Source organism: Bicyclus anynana, chromosome 17 (genome assembly GCF_947172395.1).
Source record: "Bicyclus anynana chromosome 17, ilBicAnyn1.1, whole genome shotgun sequence".
NCBI classification, from domain to species: domain Eukaryota; kingdom Metazoa; phylum Arthropoda; class Insecta; order Lepidoptera; family Nymphalidae; genus Bicyclus; species Bicyclus anynana.
The window spans coordinates 10,124,192-10,143,048 of NC_069099.1; the positions used below are offsets into that span (position 1 = coordinate 10,124,192).

The window sequence follows — 18,857 nt, forward strand, 5'->3', positions numbered from 1 at the left end:
GATTGAAACTTGTGAGGTGTCTCCTACCAACATATTTCGATTTAGGGGTCCGTTTGTAAAATATTAAGCTTTTAAGAGCAAATTTTTGTTAGAGTCAAGGGTTCCCACCCTCTACCGGATACGGTTATTCGTGGATACGTGAATAACCGTTTAGCCGATAGAGGAATTCAAGAAAGTAGGATGTATAATGAAATTACAAGGAAAACTATAACAGCTAAATAGCAATGGCTATTTAATAAACATTAATAGTCGGCCAACATAAAAAACGTAATTGGTAATCGAAAATTGCATGCTAATTCCGTTGTTTATTAAAAAGATAAAGTTGTCAGTAAAATAACTCAGAGACTGTTAAAACTAGAAAGCTAAAACTTGGTATGGGTATGTATATTAATTACATCTATAAAGTGATATAAAGAAAATTTAAATAAAGTATTTTTTTGGGGTTTCTTCCCTACATGCAAAGCGAGGAAGAATTTTTCGTCGTCTATCCCATAGTATAGGTATTTTTGTATATTACAGAAAGTACTAAATTAATTTACGGAACCCTACACTGCGCGTGGCTCGACACGCACTTGGCCGGTTATATTAATTTTGACTTTACAAAATAATATCCCTGTATGCATAATATAAATGGTTTTTGTTGTTGTATATTCATATTGCAAGGTATATTTATGACGCCCGCATCGTCGTCTGTGTGGAATTCAGTTTTTCACTAAAATCGCGGTAACCATGGATTTTTCCGGGATAGAAACTACTGCATAAACAATGTACAAGACGAACAGAACATCTTTAACGAAGCAATTTGGCGGAAATTTGGAATGGAAATAAATTTTACTCTGGATTAACACATAGCCTATTTTACCCCGAAAAAGTCCATGGTTGCCCGAGATTTGCGAAATCTGATGATTTTGATGTTATGAATGTTTGTTACTCTTTCACACCTCGGCTACTGAACCGAATTAGCTAAAATTTAGTATTGAGATATATTATAGCCTCATATAACTTTTTATGCCGGAAAAATCCGTGGTTCCCGAGGGATTTGTGAAAAACTAAATTCTACGCGGACCAAGTCGCGGGCGTCCGCTAGTACATTATAAAAATAATATAAAATCTATAATTTCCTACGATACTCCACATAAGTAGTTAACTTAATTCAGGACGCCGTTTCTTGTGGCCCTGATTTTTTTTTGCGGCATAAACGGTTAACTCCACGGACCCCTGTTAAAATTTCCAATTGACACGTAATAAGACCCCCCCCCCTAAAGAAAAAAATAAATTTGACTGTTGAAAAAAAGAAGGTTTTTGTTTGAATAAAAGGTAACTTAACACATAAAGTACCATAATAATGTGAAAGGTGTCCTTGTTTTTTGACGCAAATGGATTCAATGTTAGAAATAATTTTGGACAATTTTGACCTTAATTATGAAATTATGACTCCGTATGAGTTATCAAGCCACCATTACGCAAATCTTAACGCGAACCACCAGCCGTCAAATGGCGAACCCCTAGGGGTTCGCGTACCCTTTGAAAAACCCTGAACTAGAGTCTTGACAGACAGATAGGACTACAACAAAATGGTCCTATAAATGTTCTGTTGAACCCTAGAAGTAATAAATGATTTATCACACTCTGTGAAGAAAAAATATTTAATTAATTTTTGTTTAATGAGCGAATGAAACATAATTTGGAATCATTTAAATGTACCCAATCCCGCATACCAGTGTGCTAGACACTGGTTGCTTCCTCGTTTAGAGTAAATATTATTAATATTACGCTCAACATGACCATGACTGAGTCTTTAATATGATATTAAAATCAAGATTTTTTGCTAAATAATTTATTTAGTTTCTAAGTATTAAAATTACGCTAATACGTTGTTGTGGGGAAGATTAACTTATTATAAAGTTACTTATAAAGCAAGCGCTTTATAAGCTGATGTATTCTTAGTTCTACGTAAGTGTAAATAAGATCAGTACATCTCTTAATATTTTTAATCGGTATATTATCTAATTATTATTTCACCAGTTAAGTCTCTAACCAACATTTGGCCACAATATTTAATTTATAAAGATCAAGTTATTGGATAGAAGCAGGCGTTATTTTGCGGAAGTTCATCATGAATATATAATAATTTATTTATTTTACACGTACGTTTCACCCCGAAACCGGAGCATCCTCAGGAGATGTTGACTCTACAACGTGGTTTCGGGGTGAAATGTTCGTAGAGAGTATTTTGTCGGACCTGGGTGACGTTGTAGCATGGGTTCGTCGGCTATTCGCGGATGATAGCAAACTAAATAAATTATAGATCAAGTTATGTTCAAAAAAATTGTTGTTCATTTAATAAGTTCTAAATAACATTTTAAAATTTCAGAATTAGCACTCCATTCGGTGACCGCATATCTAACAATCCAAATTGACTACAACTGGCGGTGACGAATATGAAGAAACCATTTCCTTACGTCGCTGAAATCTTTGAAAAATTTGAAAAATGTTTGGGTTTCCAGAATCGCATAAAATGGTCAACTTCGACTGTCATTATCCTGTATCATGTAATCGGCGTTTACTGGTGTTACTATTACACGTTACCGGTTAAAGTGTCAACTGTAATCTTTGGTAAGTATAAATCATACATTTGGTGTATATGTTACCGTTAAATTGTAAAATTCGTTAGTTTATAATCTCACTCGCGATATTGTAACATGTCGATTTATTGTGAACTGGACATACTGATTACAGTTTAACGTGTCATTAAACAGTAACGACATAAATCACAATGATTACTTAATGATAGTTAATGAGTAACAAAACAAAATAAAAGATTTAAAGGTCTATTTTAGTTGCCATGATTAAAGTCAGGTTGCAACCTGTCATATTTATTTTTAAAATGGGAGAAATTTTTGAAAGTTCAATTCGATCGATCGAGGTTTTTGGGTAGCTGCGCCACTGTATCAGGTTGAGAATTTAACTAAAAATTTCTTACAAGAAAGGAAAACTCAGTATCTCATTTATCCCGACCCAGATTCGAACTCAGGGCCTCGTGATCCGAAACCACATACTGAACAAACAAGACAGTATCAGGGGTATACTAGAAATATCATTTTTGTAATTGTTGATTAAGATCCTGCCGGAAAACCTTCCACCTTTAAACTGATAAGACGTTGCGGTACGACGCCACTGTAATAAACCACTCAAGGTAATATGGTAGTTGATTCATATCAAATTTAATATAAACAATATTAATTTCGTATAGTACATGGAATACATAACTTAATTTAAAAACGTCAAAAAAGGCTGACGTCACAATGTTACTTTATGTATAGGAATAAACGTCAAACTAATTAATAACTAAGGATTTTTACAAACACTTAAACTTTTTTTTTAAGATTTAGTGTTCACGTGACGTCATGAAATTAATATATATAGTATAAACCCATACCAAATTTAATCTTTCTAGTTTCTGAGTATATCTTACTGACAACTTTATCTTTTTAAATTCCGGAACGGAAATGGAAACGGAATTAGTATACAGTTTTCGATTTTCAACTACGTATTTTAAGTTGGTCGATTTTTTTTTAAATAAAAAAAAGACTATTACTCTTTAAATAGCAATTGCTAATTAGCCGTTATAGTTTTCCTTGTAATTTCAATCCTACTATAGTGAATTTTCATTCGAGCCATAACACGAATTTTGCCATGTGGAGTTTTACTGTGACCACAACGCTTTGTGAACTATTTTTCCGCTCACTGAGCGTTTTCGATCTTTGAGCGTAACATATACATCTTACGGACAGACAGACAGGCGCGGCGAAGGACTTTATTTTATAAAATGTATTGGTTATATTATTTTTTTTAGCTGCAATCACATTCCTCTTCACTGGATTGGGTCTCACAGGCGGCGCACACCGTTTGTGGACACACAAAGCGTACAAAGCAAAATTACCTATGAAACTGTTCCTTCTCATGGGCTTCGCTACAAGCGGTCAAGTTAGTTACTTCTTTATTCTATCATCTATGTTTTCACTTTTGGTGTTTGGTTGATGTAATTGAGTGACTATATAGTACCAGACAGTCTTTTTTATTCAATTACACGTCACCCCTTGACTATGATGTCACCTGATATAAAGTGAAGATGCTGTGTAAGATGGAAGCAGGCTAACTTGGAAGAGATACAAATATTTTCCGTATCTTTTAAATACCAGCGGACGCCCACGACTTCGTCCACGTGGAATTTACTTTTTCACAAATCACTCAGGAACCACGGATTTTTTCGGGATAAAAGTAATCTATGGGTTAAACCAGGCTATAATGTATCTTAATACCAAATTTCAGCTAATTCGGTTCAGTAGTTGAGGCGTGAAAGAGTAACAAACGTTCATATCATCAAAATCATCAGTTTTCGCAAATCTCGGGAAACCATGGATTTTTTCGGGATAAAAAGTAGGCTATGTGTTAATCCAGAGTAAAAACTATTTCCATTCTAAATTTCAGCTAAATCGCTTGAGTAGTGGCAGCGTTATAGAGTAACAAACATCCATACAAACTTTCGCGTTTATAATATTAGTAGGATTTCCATTCCTCTCCAACTAGTCGAAAAAGATTTTGTGAAGAGTTAGTATACGACAATAGTCCAGTGGGTACGAACCACGACCTCTCGGTCTGATGATGAGGCTGACCCCTTTACCGTTGAGCTATTGAGGTTTTAATTCTCAATTAATTTCAGAATTCCCTGTACCAATGGGTTCGCGACCATCGTGTCCACCACAAGTTCAGTGATACAGAAGCAGATCCACACAACGCCAACCGCGGCCTGTTCTTCTCACACATCGGATGGTTGATGCTGAAGAAGAACGACCAAGTACTCAACGCCGGGAAACTCATCGACATGTCTGACATTACTGACGACCCGTTACTCAGATATTTTAACAAGTGAGTGCAGTTCATCATGATGACCTACGGATCCGATACTTGGTCGCTAACTATGGGCCTTATTAGAAGGCTCAAAGTCACTCGGGTGATGGAGCGTGTTACGCTTGGAGTTTCTCTGCGTGATCGAATGATGAGATCCGCAGACTAATCAAAGTCACTGACATAGCTCTGCGAGTCGCGAAACTGAAGTCGCAATGGGCAGGCCACATAGTTCAAAGATCCGATGGTCTACCTCCCACTACGTGGAACGAGGATATCAAGCGAATTGCAGGGAGCCGCAGGATGCTACCGACTCGAGACTGTTGTGCTTGGAGAGGCTATGCAATGAAATCGATGTAAAAAATCTATGAAATGAAATCTATGCAAAAAATCTATGCAAGGGGCTTATGTCCAGCAGTGGACGTCTAAGCTGATAATGATGAATGATGATGATAATGATGAGTACAGTTTGATGTGATTTCTGTTATGGGTCAACATTATAAACACATTACATACAACCTTGATTCTTGTTAAAACTACTAACTAAGAAACTACTACTTACTTCTAATCAACGAACTAAGAGCCTACGATTGCCAGATATATCTTGTTATATGAAGCTTGAAAGAGACCAAGCGCTGACAAAATTTCCTTCCTCCTACTCATGGCTTTAGTTCCAATCTTCTTAAAATAAGGTTGGTACTAAAGCCATGAGTACTGTTTACCAACAAACAAATTAGAAATGAAGGTAGAAAACGCATATAGAATAAGCATTTGATATTAAATTATGTTTTTTTTAATGATATTCAAAATATATTAACTATATCTAACTGTTCTAAGCTTATTTGTTTTTATTTTCATTAATTTTAAAACAAGCTAATTAAAATAATTATTATTTTTAGGTGTGAAATGACACACAATATTTTTAATTTGTTTGTTGTAAAAGACAGTGCAGATCGAGTATTATTTAAAATGCGTACTTAATATTTTATGTACTTTCCACTTTCAGAAATTTCATCTGTATAAAAATACTGTGTTGCTACATCATACCGTTCGTTATTAATGTCCATCTATTGGGAGAGAATTGGCAATGTGTGGTAGCGTGGCAGTTCTTCCTCCGCTTCCTCACCATGTTCCACAATGAGCTGACAGTCAACAGCCTTGCACACATTTACGGATATAGGCCTTACAATAAGTAAGACTTTTTAATAAGTAAATTAATAATTACTTAGATCTCCACTCAATTTACAGCATTACGACCGGTCGTATCCTTAGCTTCTTTTGTGCGTGACTACCGCGTTCCAGGCATAATGTGCGGACGTATGATCTCACTCCAATGATTTACAATTTAAGGAGGAAGCCTGGAACTGGTGCTAGTGACTAAATAGTTGCTGAGTAAAATGTTAGCTTGGTTTGGACCTAGGATGCTGCTGTCAAGGGGGATCTTAACAAATGTCTTGTTAAGATCCTCTAACTGTGAAATGTACTCGCCGTTTACATTGACACCAGACATTTCCAGACCAAAACCTTGAAAACATCTTCGAGAGCACAAGTAAAGAGTTTCGGGTATATAACATCTCCCTGTCTTACTCCTCTTCGAATTGGTATTGTATGTGTTCGATGGTCTTAAACTTGTACGGTCATTGTTGCAGCGTCGTACAAACATTTCAACACTTGTAAATATACCCCCAATCGACCTGGCATCGCTGCAATGAAGGTTTCGATAGAGTCAAAGGCTTTTATCCACAAACGCTAAGCACAGAGTGTTAACGTGTGGATGTGATCTACGGTGCTGTGCCCTTTTCGAAACCAGGCTTGTTCTGGAGATTGAAAATCGTCGAATCTTCAGGAGAGGCGATTGGTAATCATCCTCGAAAACAGCTTGTAGATGTGGCTCAGTAACACTCCTGGTCCACTCATTTGGTATCGTACTTTTGGTAGTTGTAACGACGATATTAAAAAGGCGTGTTAATGCATTTACAACAGGAGTTCCTCCTCCTCGCAGGAGCTCTACTGTGATGCCGTCGTCACCTGGTGTTCTGTTATTCCGCAGCTGTTCAAGGGCAACGCCAATCTCACTTTCTTCGATATCTGGTAGGCCATCAGTGTAGTGGCGTACTAATCTCGCCCGCTTGTCACACGCGATTTGGTGAGGCGCTGGTTTTGAAGCATGGGCTGAATAAAGATGTTCATAGAATTTCTCAATTTCAACTAGCACCTCTGTTTGAGAAGTAATGATTTTGTAAAATAAATTTTAAATAAATTTTATAATTTAATTTATATTTAATTAAATTATAATTAGTAAATTATAAATAATTAATTATTTATGTTGGTATAGTACCTACAAAAACAACACTACATTGTTTTTATCGTATTTTGTTTTTGCGTTCATCTTTGTTGTTTTTCCAACGTAATGATATAAATTATATACCTAAATATAATTTTACGTAAAATGTCATAAATAAAGAAGTGGTAGACACGTAACGTTATTTTAAAATTTGCTAATTATTGGATTTTTTTTTAAATAAGACTTTTAGATGATCGTCAAAAAAACTCACTGCCCATTGATTTCAAATGACATTGTCAAAGTCATTTCGATAATATAAAGCGGTAGATTTATAAGACGGAGGTCCTGGGTTCGATCCCCGGCTAAGCCGATTGAGATTTTCGTAATGGTCCAGGTCTGGCTGGTGGTAAAATGACTTTTTAATTATTACATGCTTAAGCTTTACGGCTCTATCAGCTGACCTATTCACTCCTTTGGTCTTTATTAACAACCTGTTTAATATCAAATCAATTGAGAAATGTCATCTCTATCTATATGTTATCAGTAGGCACCGGATGACATTCACTACATAGAATCTCAATTTCATGTCAACTAACATTCGTCAAAGTTAGTGTTTTAGTTATTTAGCCTGCAAAGAAATTTAAAAATCGAACGAACGTCGAACGTAGACAGAGAAGTGACCAGGAAAGTTAATTTCTGTCTACGTTGCCAAGAGTTTGTTTTGTATGCCACCACTGTTGTTTCTGCGTACTTACGCGATTCGTCAAAATGTAAAATTTATAACTAAAAATTGTTTCAGAAATATCGTACCCAAAGACAATCGTTTCGTAGCAACCTTCACTCTGGGTGAAGGATGGCACAACTACCACCACGTGTTCCCCTATGACTACAAAGCGGCTGAGCACTTCGATTTCTTCAACTGGTGTACAGCGTGCATCCGTTTCTTCTATAGAATTGGCTGGGCATACGATCTGCGTGAAGCTACTCCTGAGATGATCAATTCAGTTGCAGATAGGCTAGGAGACGGGACACCAGTACACTGTCCGATTAAGAAATCAGTAATCGATAACAACCAATAAGCAATGCTCTACCAAATATACTGTCATACTGAAGAAGCTTTTCATTTTAATAACTTATTTATAAATTGGGATTAAATAAATATTATAAATACATGCCTATTCTAATCTTTTTTTTTCTGGGAGGAAAAAATCCCTTCGGACTTCTGCCGGAAGGCAGGGCATGTCCGACTTGCACGGACTAAAATAACCTCCTCAACTCCTCGATCAGCACGGAACCGCCTAGCATTACTTCGTGATGCCTATTCTAATCTATGCTTATAATAAATCTGTAGAAAGGTCAATTCTGTACATGAAATATACAGTAGAACCCGTTTAATACGATTTCGCAGGGACCCAACTAAAATGTTTCTTAGACGGGAAAGCGTCTCACATACGGGATGTGGGTGGAGGATAGTGAAAAATATAACGACTAATGTACACATACATAGTTATAAAAATTAGTGTATTTGGTGTAAAGACTACCTAATTATGGTACTTAAAGTAATCACGTATGGCAAAAAGATTTTAATGCATTAGCAATTACGAAATTTTCAATTAAATTTTACTTTTGCAGTGCGTCTTCAAATTTTTCAGTTTAGAATCGCATCATCTCAAGGGTCGCTTGCTGTCAGGGTCTTTCAGTTGTTTAAGATATCATGTATTACTTTTGTCCTAGAACCTTGTAAAATGTCCTGATCTATTTGTTGTAATTTATTTTTATTATATAAGTCAATTAAGTATATAAACGATTATTTTTCAACTCTATACTCTACTCCCTCTATTTCTCTCTTGTTTTATGTTTTAGTTTATGGTCATAATTAGACCTTGTGCACTGTTTGAAAAAAATAAATAAATTATTTTGTACGAACTGTAATAGTTTACATTAGTAGACACTTATGAATTCCATCAGCAAACACCAGACCATTGTTCTTTTAAATGCATGAACAGTACCTACTTGCATTTAAAATTTAAAACAATGACCAAAAAAAATAGGTACGACCACCTCTGTATCTGTATAGTTTTAGACCTTACCTAATCTCCTAATGCATTTTAAACAAAATTAAGCAATTTAAAAAAAAACATTGAGTAGGTACGTACAGGTAGACAATTGACGAAAAATTGTAATGGATCATGGATGTTGCTTTGATAAGATCGTCTTCGACGAAAATGCTTGGATAAAATAGTCTTTTACATTTTAGTATCAGTACTTATAAATGAGAATGATATAATTGTAAATTACTAGCGGAGGTCCACGACTTCGTCCGCGCGGGAAGAAAAGTAGTCTATATGATAATCCAGAGTAAAATCTACTTCCATTCCAAATTTCAGCCAAATCGGTTCAGTAGTTGCGGCTTTAAAGAGTAACAAACATCCAAACAAACATCCATAAAAACTTTCGCGTAATATTACTAGGATAGTAGGATGGTCTTTTTCAAAATTTGTTTTTTTATTGACTAAACTGATCTCTTCTTTAGGGAACTTACATAGGGCATCAGCATTATTAAGTGTTTTGGGCGCAGAAACTGCCAAAATCGAGCTTGAAACTTATAACGTATGCATCAATTTTAATAAACCTATATTCCCTTCGATTTATATTATCCTATGTTTTTAGTGGTTTTACTCCAAGGTAAATATACTCTATAAATACAAAAATCATCAAAATCTGTAGGTACAGCGGTTTAACCGCGAAAAGACAGACAGACAAAACTTTCGCATTTACAATATTAATTATTGTTTGGACATTTGCGGTGATTCAATTCAATTAATTCAATTACTATCCGTCATCGATTAAGTAACTCTAAATACGTGTAAATAGACCAACATGCACAAAGATCAGGGAGCGTGGTTTCGAAATTGTTACACGAATAATTGTACAAACAATACAAAACGAGTGTGCATGGTTTTCGATATTCAGAAAGAGTTTTCTGTTCGTGTAAGCTAAAGTGACGATGAAGGAGGTTAACGTGAAAAATTTGCCGTCGATAGGTGAAATTTTTCGGGCATTTGAAAAGAGTTTGGGCTTTCAGAACCAAATAAAATGGACGAGTACAATCGCCATAATCCTATATCATGTGTTGGCAGTTTATTGGTGTTACCATTACGCTATTCCGGTTAAATTGCAAACTGTTATTTTTGGTAAGTAATTTCCTTTTTATAGACGTCCTTTAGGATGCTTTTCCACCAGAGATGTGCTATGCTACGTTGCTATGGATGCGTTTGATATCCACCAATCATATTCATTGGTGCACATAGCTCAGCACTGTTGGAAACGGATTCAATTAGAACCGTGATAGCCCAGTGGGTAAGACCTCTGCCTCCGATTCCGGGGGGTGTGGGTTCGAACGCGGTCCGGGGCATCCACCTCCAACTTTTCAGTTGTGTGCATTTTAAGAAATTAAATATCACGTGTCAAGGAAAAACATCGTGAGGAAACCTGCATACCAGAGAATTTTCTTAATTCTCTGCGTGTATGAAGCCAATCCGCTTTGGACGAGCGTGGTGGACTACCTTTAGGGAGCTTTGCCACCAGAGATGTTAGACTTTGCTATTGATGCGTTTGATATCCACCAATCATATACGTTATAGCTCAGCACTCGTGGAAACGAATTAATTTAGGATAAGTTTTATATACAAAAATAACGGTTTTAGAGCCGTGATAGCCCAGTGGGTAAAGACCTCTGCCTCCGATTCCAGGGGAATCTAGCCTAAGCTAGCCTAACCCCTCTCATTCTGAGAGGAGACTCAAGTTCAGCAGTGAGCCAAATATGGGATGATAATGATGTTTTTTTATATAGAAGGATGCATATGGATGCGTGCTATGGATGCATGCTATAGATGCGTGCTGTGGATGCGTGCTATGGATAACTATGCGAGTGGGTAGCTACGTGCAACGCAGGGATATATCGCATACTCGAAGCTCGAGCTACGCATCTTTCTCGCGCAGATACTTTGCGGCGGCTTAGAATTGGCGGAAACGGTCACATATTTTCGTAGCGTATAATTCACATCTTCGCAGAATAGTTGCATAGCACATCTCTGGTATACGATACATTTAGAAAATAATTTATTAGCATAATAATCTTTAAAGTTTTACTATATTAATCTAATAAAGGAGGTTATTTTGTTTGTTGTTGTTACACAAATAATTTACGTTTCGAAGCCTATTTGTGTATTCTTTAAACCATGGAAACTTGTATTACAAGCAAGTAGCATGGGCCATATTACCTCCCGCGTCGTTTCTATTCTTATAGTAATACTGGATTAAATAAAGCTTATATGTGATAGATAATGAAGCTTGTAAAATACATAAAAGAATTTTCAAAATCACTCAAGTTGTTTCAGAGCCTATTTGTAATAAACAAACAAAAACCAATAACTGAATAATATTACTTATCTTACTTAATCTCTTTATAATATAAATTTAGATAGTAGAAATAGAAAAAACTTTTGCGCCGTGGAGAAGGGTCTTCATGGCCATGGAGTCGCAGTGCCAAAAAATTTCACCGAATCATTTCACCGCGGTTAGTTGCCTCGACTGGTGACAAAAGGGCTGGCTCATTTTTTGCGCAATGGATCAGCCTGGCTATCCAGCGCCGAATTGCAGCCAGTATTCTTTAAGTAAGCATAAGTACCTTATTCTTTCTTAAAAAAAAATCTTTAAAAAAAAACTTATCATTAATTTTTCAGCTATAGTGATGTATATAGCATCTGGCTTCGGTATCACGGGCGGGGCGCATCGGCTGTGGACTCACAAGGCTTACAAAGCGACATTACCACTGAAACTGTTCTTTCTCATGTGCTTTGCTTCAAGTGGCCAAGTTAGTTACATTTAATATTTAACCCTCTTTAACCAGTGCCTCTCTCTCTCTAAGAACCTCTTTAAGAGCAGTGATAGCCTATATGACCTCTCCGATTTCGGAAGGTGTGGGCTCGAATCCGGTCCATGCACCTCCAACTTTTGGAGACTCCAACACACTAGTTGTGTGCATTTTAAGAAATTAAATATCACGTTTCTCAAACGGTGAAGGAAAACATCGTGATGAAACCTGCATACCAGAGAATTTTCTTAATTCTCTGCGTGTGTGAAGTTGACAAATCCGCATTGAGCCAGCGTGGTGGACTATTGGCCTAATCCCTCTCATTCTGAAAGGAGAATCGAGCTCAGCAGTGAGCAGAATATGGATTGATAATGATGAACATCTCCTGACTAGAGAGCACGTTAAGCCGTTGGTCATCATCATTAACAGGCGACGAACGTCCAAACCTGGACATAACCCTCATGCATGGACAAGAATAATCTGACATTGTCCAACACTTCGTATATTCTTTGTAATAATTACTACGTCAGTAAATAAATAATTGGGAGTTAAAAAAGCTCGTTTTCAGAATTCCATAGAGCAATGGGTGCGCGACCATCGTGTCCACCACAAGTTCAGCGACACGGACTCAGATCCGCACAACGCCAACCGCGGCCTGTTCTTCTCGCACATCGGGTGGTTGATGCTGAAGAAGAACGACCAAGTGCTTGAAGCCGGGAAACTCATCGACATGTCTGACATTACTGGCGACCCTGTACTCAGATATTTTAACAAGTGAGTACCAAAGTCTAACTTACTACGTATCAGTGGCGAACGATGGAATTTTGACGAAGGTAAGCCGTCCCAAAGAAAGGAATTTTGATACAAACTCCACTTTCTAATATATCCATACAGTTATATTCATTACAATAATTAATATGTATTCATGGATTTTTAAAAAGTCATCATCATCATCATCATGTCAACCGATGGACGTCCACTGCAGGACATAGGCCATTCGTAGGGACTTCCAAACATCACGATACTGAGCCACCTGCATCCAGCGAATCCCCGCGACTCGTTTGATGTCGTCAGTCCACCTGGTGGGGGGTCGACCAACGCTGCGCTTTGTAGTGCGGGGTCGCCCTTCCAGCACCTTTTTTAAAAAGTAACCGGCGGGAATCGGCCTGAATAGACTCTTCGCCGCTGCTAGGTATATCATCATCATCATCATCAGTTGATGGATCTCAACAGATGGCTTTTACTATACAATAATATAAGGACTTCCAAATAAAAACATCATGGTTGCGTGTATTGCCGATAGACGACCACAGACATAGGACTCTTCTTAAAGAATATTATAAGGACGTCCAAACATCATGGCCACATGCATTCAGGAGCTCAATAAGCTATGTTGGTAACTTTGGTTCTTCTCCAATATCTGCTCATTTCTGATTCAATCACGCAGAGATACTCAAAACATGGATTGTTCCATTTACTCAAAGTATGGATACTCAAAGAGTTCCATAGGTTTTCAAAAGGTTATTATTGTTTATGGTGTTTCTGGATGAACTGAGGAGTCGAGAAATATAAAAGTATCGTCTTTACTACAGAAGCCTATAAGGTCTAGTTACAACTAGACGTATAATATATCCTTTTTGAAATTTTCACTTTCAGAAACTTCATCAATTTGAAGATACTATTTTGCTACGTTCTACCGCTGCTCATCAACGTGTTTATACTGGGAGAGAGCTGGCAGTGCGCGGTGGCGTGGCAATACTTCATCCGCTTCCTCGGCATGTTCCACAGTGAGCTGACTGTCAACAGCCTGGCGCATATTTATGGATACAGGCCTTATAATAAGTAAGATTTATTTTCGTGTTGATTAAGAGCCGATGGCTCCATATGGGACCACAACGGCGTCACCGGGGGTTGGGCGAGCGCAGAAGCATCGCCTGATGAGACCCGAAGGCTGAAATAAAGATGCGACGGAACGACTTTCTAAGGGCGTCTCCTATGAGACTCGGACCTCAGTTTAGAGTGCCATTCGGGAGGGTGTAACCGTGACCTGAGTGAATCAGTCCGGACGCCCCCGAGATCGTGAGTTAGAAAACCCACGTCCAGGTGACATAAGATATCGGGGACCTTTATAAGTAAGATTGCACGTATAGACACACTAGTTGACGCCGCGCGCTTTCACCCGCGTGGTTCCCGTTCCCTTAGGAATACGGGGATACGGATAACATATAGCCTTCTTCGATAAATGGGCTATCTAACACTGAAAGAGTTTTTCAAATCGGACCAGTAGTTCCTGAGATTAGCGCGTTCAACCAAACAAATAAACTCTTCAGCTTTATAATAGACATAATTTGCAAAAATTGTTTTTAGGAAAATTACAATTTATCATATTTAGTAATAGTTCATTTTTAAACAAAATAAAGGGCAATGACGTCGCCAATCATAAGGATCTTCTGAAAGAAAACTGAAAGTGTGTTAGCCCCTACCCATGTAGGCAAATGAGGTGATTACAATCATGGTGGTCTTGGAAGATCACACGTACCAAAGTTTCTTAATTAAGGTATATGCTTGAACGACTGAGGGTCTGGGCTTTAGAATACTTATACTTCTTCTAAAGCCACCACACTCCAAATTATATGGTTGCCCTTGTCCACCGTATTTACCTATGATAAGAACATAAGCTGTTGAATGTATGTAGAGCTTTTGTAGAGCCGCTAGCACCTAACACCATGCCTATGCCTTAGCGTTGCGTGCGCAGACCTGCATATTTTGGGACGTGTTCCTTACAATCACCACTTATTCAATCAATTATTAATTTAACAAAATGTGTTTGATAAATTTCCTCTTTAACACAATTTTGATGAAGTCAATATTGAATTTACGAAAAAATCGGAAAAATCATATCATTACGTTAATACAGAAATGTTGTTACAGAAATATTGTGCCCAAAGAAAATCGTTTTGTGGCAACCTGCACATTGGGAGAAGGATGGCACAACTATCATCACGCATTCCCATTTGACTACAAGGCTGCCGAGCATTTCGACTTCTTCAATTTTTGTACAACATTCATCGGCTGGTTCCACAAAATCGGTTGGGCGTACGACCTCCGGCAAGCTACTCCTGAAATGATCAACTCAATTGCAAATAGATTAGGCGACGGAACACCAGTTCACTATCCGATTACGAAATTAGAGTAAAGTCACAAATGTTTCTAGGTTGTGAGGAATAAAATTGAGGTTAAATTAATTGTAGTAGTCGCAATCACAAGTCCATTGTTATTCGAGTACCTATTAAAACACGGTTCCTAACATTTAATGTAGTGATTGACAATGACAATTTATGTAAATTTCTGTCTACCTACTTATAGTCCAGATTCCGTAGAGCATTTTTACATTTAATTACTATCAAGTTAATTTTCCGTGATAGCCCAGTGGATATGACCTCTGCCTCCGATTCCGGAGGGTGTGGGTTCGAATCCGGTCCGGGGCATGCATCTCCAACTTTTCAGTTGTGTGCATTTTAAGAAATTAATTATCACGTGTCTCAATCGGTGAAGGAAAACATCGTGAGGAAACCTGCATACCAGAGAATTATCTTAATTCTATGCGTGTGTGAAGTTTGCCAATCCGCATTGGGCCAGCATGGTGGACTATTCGCCTAACCCCTCTCATTCTGAGAGGAGACTCGAACTCAGCAGTGAGCCGAATATGGGTTGATGACGACGAATTTTCCGTGAGTAGCTTCATCTTGATGAGACACTCAACTTTTGTATTTACGAAAGTTCTTGATTCTGGTAGCTTGATAGGAACGAGATAACGTACCACGCAATATGTAGGACAATGTGGCTGTTAAATTGTATTAATTAAGCAACAGTAAAAAAACAGCTGGTTAGTAACAATTTTTGAAGAACTCCCCTCGTCCCAAATTGTATCAGTAACGAGGTCATCAAAAATTAACTTGATAGTAATCAATTGTAGAAATGCTCCCCGGATCGTGGACTGATACGGTTCCTATAACATGTAATGTAGTGATTGACGATGACAATTTATGTAAAATTCTCTCTGCCTACTTACCTACTAAACTCATGTATATTTTTTCTAATAAATAAAAGTAGGTACCTACTCGTAGTCGTATACCGTAATGGTTTTCACCCGCCATTTCTGTTTTGTTCCTTGAGTTGAAAGTTGAAATAACTATAACCCAGATGTGCCTGCTTCTTGGAAACGGTTAGCATTTACTGTTGCTGTTTTCCACGCGGCAGTGAAAACGTGAAAATAAACAGCCAAAGTGAAAATTTGGCATTAAAAGTAAAAGTGAAATGAACAATTATTTTTATTTTGCTCATGAGCAATTATGTGAAATTATTACTTACTACTAAATACATTAAATAATATAAAATATCTTGTGGTTTTTTTTTCCGTAAAATCTTATTTTATACAAACGACGCCGCAGACGCGAAATTCAATTTTCAGCCACAAATATTCCGGGATATTAAGTAGCCTCAGTAAACTCCTCTATCTTCAAGTGAAATTCCTATTAAAATCAGATGGGCTGGAAATATTTTACGCGAGTAGAGCAGTGTGTGACGGCCGGGTAACACATGATCTTTGTCTTAATCGTGTTAATTTTTAAGTCAGTACCAATCCCGTGTCGTGGTAATTTTCAGTGGAATATCAGAGAAACCTAAATCTTTATGAAACGTCTAAAATTTACCTATATATCACCGACTTATCACCATATCATCATCACCATATATCACCATATATCATGTTGCCGATAACCTTGATTTACAAATAGATTTACTCTATCTAAATAATAGGCAACGTAGTTAAATTTTGAAGATTTTATTTGATAAGATGTTTTCGTTTTACTTTTGCTTTGCTAAAAAAATAAACATATATCAAACGAATGCACTAAATGCACTAATATTAAAACACACGAAAATGTCAACGTTTTTTGCATCTTTCTACCCTCTCATTCGTCTCAAAGTCAGCTTCAACGAGAAAGCAATTAGGTTAAAATTTTATTGCCAACTGGATCCTCTGTAGTTAGCTAGATAAAGCTAACGTTAGAAGTGAGAAGAATAATAAGGTTAAGTAATCATAAAACGCGTAAACTGACAAAAGGCAACTTGATAAAGTGCCATCAAAATAGCTATAAAACGCAGCGTTTCTGTTTCCCTAAAACATTTCATAAGAGCCGTTGTGGGGCTGAAACTTTTATTATCCGCCCGCCGCTCACTGTAACGGTTTTAAAACTTTTATTTCACAGAGTTCGCAGGCCCAGCGGCCGCGCGCTTCAGATTATTTTAATAGTTCAAATTACGTATGTACGTAGCTTTATGGGACTTGTTTTATACGTGTAATAGTCTGAATGTGTATTTTATCGCTAGACGAATAAAATGTAAAGTAAATGTAAATGTAAAGTTTAGTTAACTAGATGCCTAAGTTATTACTTTAATACGCGCCTATACTACAGCCTTTCTTGAGTACTGTTTACCAACAAACAAATTAAAAATGAGGGTTTAAATCACTAGTCATTTCACGCCGAATAATAATTATAATTATCTTGTTCATAAATTAATAAAAATAAATTTGATTAATAAGCTTAGAACGATTAGATATGGTTAATATAATTTATATAACATTTTATTAACAAACCATACATAATTTAAAATAAACAAGTTATGAAATGACATGCGTTTTCTACCTTCATTTCTAATTTCTTTGTTGGTAAACAGTACTCATCAAGATAGGCTGTAGTATAGTTAATATACTCGTACCTTCGAAGAATTTCTAAATTGCATTGCCATTGTAGACCTGGATCTTCTCTGTCTGTCATAATAGCTTACCAGCTTGATTAGAAACCTCAATTTTACGACATCTAATTTACATCACGTCTGACTTGGCCTGTCCTTGTGTGTGATTCCGCTATTTTATACTCGTCGATGAAATATTCGCCTCTTACCAAGTTTTATTCGAATATGAACTTTATTTCTATGGTATGCCAAAAGTAAAATGTCGCTAACAACGAAGTTTCCACGGAAACCAACGATGTCATAGCGCTGTAACTTTACTGAATGCAGTAGCTTGTTTGATATTGGTAAAATTCTTCAAACTACGGGTAAGATGCAAATGGGTCTTGTGTGACACTTTCGGCTAACCCCTCACCCTTATTTACGACTTTTTTGGGTTGAAACTGAAGAATCCATCAGCACCAGAATTACAAATAGTTAAGTACGCATGTCCTGAGAAAATACTAGCACGAATTACGAGTAGTTGCATCATTTCTAAGAGACGAGGGTGCAGAGAGCTCCAATCAAAACTATGCAATTTATAGCGCAAAGGTAGCGAGGGATAATAAGGAAGATAAATGAAAATGACATCATCAAGATGAAAATGACGGGCATACAGTGCATGCAATGAATTTGGAAATGCGAAATGAATGGTTAATCGTCATTTGTTAGTTACTTAGATCAGAAATAAAATAGTAGTTAAGTATATTACTGGAAAATGGGACCAAGTGAATTCGCGTACAACAAAAAATCTTACTACAAGAAAATATGATATTTATTGTTTACGGTCAACCAACGATAAAAATACGTTAATTTCTGGTAAAACAGTCCGCACTCACACAGAGATTACTTAGATTGTCGCCAAAATCTGGCAACACTCCAATATTGCCTGGAATATGGTAGACGGCAATAAAATGGTCTACTATACCAATTTATTTAGCCGTCTTAGTATATTTATTTACATTACGGATTCTACGACCTTTAGTTAAGGACTTG

The 18,857-nt window shown here is 37.0% G+C and overlaps 2 protein-coding genes across 3 annotated transcripts; both read left to right on the forward strand.

Moving 5' to 3' along the window:
* The first annotated feature begins 1,739 nt into the window (after nucleotides 1-1,739).
* Nucleotides 1,740-8,370, forward strand: LOC112054029 (acyl-CoA Delta-9 desaturase-like). 2 transcript variants are annotated; one of them, XM_052886557.1, is made up of 6 exons: nucleotides 1,740-1,953; nucleotides 2,375-2,616; nucleotides 3,857-3,987; nucleotides 4,724-4,929; nucleotides 5,915-6,100; nucleotides 7,992-8,370. In XM_052886557.1, exons 2-6 carry the CDS (start codon nucleotides 2,442-2,444, stop codon nucleotides 8,269-8,271), a joined length of 978 nt encoding a protein of 325 aa, XP_052742517.1. In that variant the 5' UTR covers nucleotides 1,740-1,953; nucleotides 2,375-2,441; the 3' UTR covers nucleotides 8,272-8,370. The 2 variants fall into 2 exon arrangements, with proteins under 2 accessions (XP_052742517.1, XP_052742518.1); XM_052886558.1 differs by lacking the exon at nucleotides 1,740-1,953 and adding an exon at nucleotides 1,956-1,997.
* A 3,567-nt stretch (nucleotides 8,371-11,937) lies between these two features.
* Nucleotides 11,938-16,733, forward strand: LOC112054028 (acyl-CoA Delta(11) desaturase-like). Its single transcript, XM_024093673.2, has 4 exons — nucleotides 11,938-12,068; nucleotides 12,637-12,842; nucleotides 13,725-13,910; nucleotides 15,000-16,733. The coding sequence occupies exons 1-4, from the start codon at nucleotides 11,946-11,948 to the stop codon at nucleotides 15,262-15,264; spliced, it is 780 nt and encodes a 259-aa protein (XP_023949441.2). The 5' UTR covers nucleotides 11,938-11,945; the 3' UTR covers nucleotides 15,265-16,733.
* The last annotated feature ends 2,124 nt before the right edge of the window (nucleotides 16,734-18,857 follow it).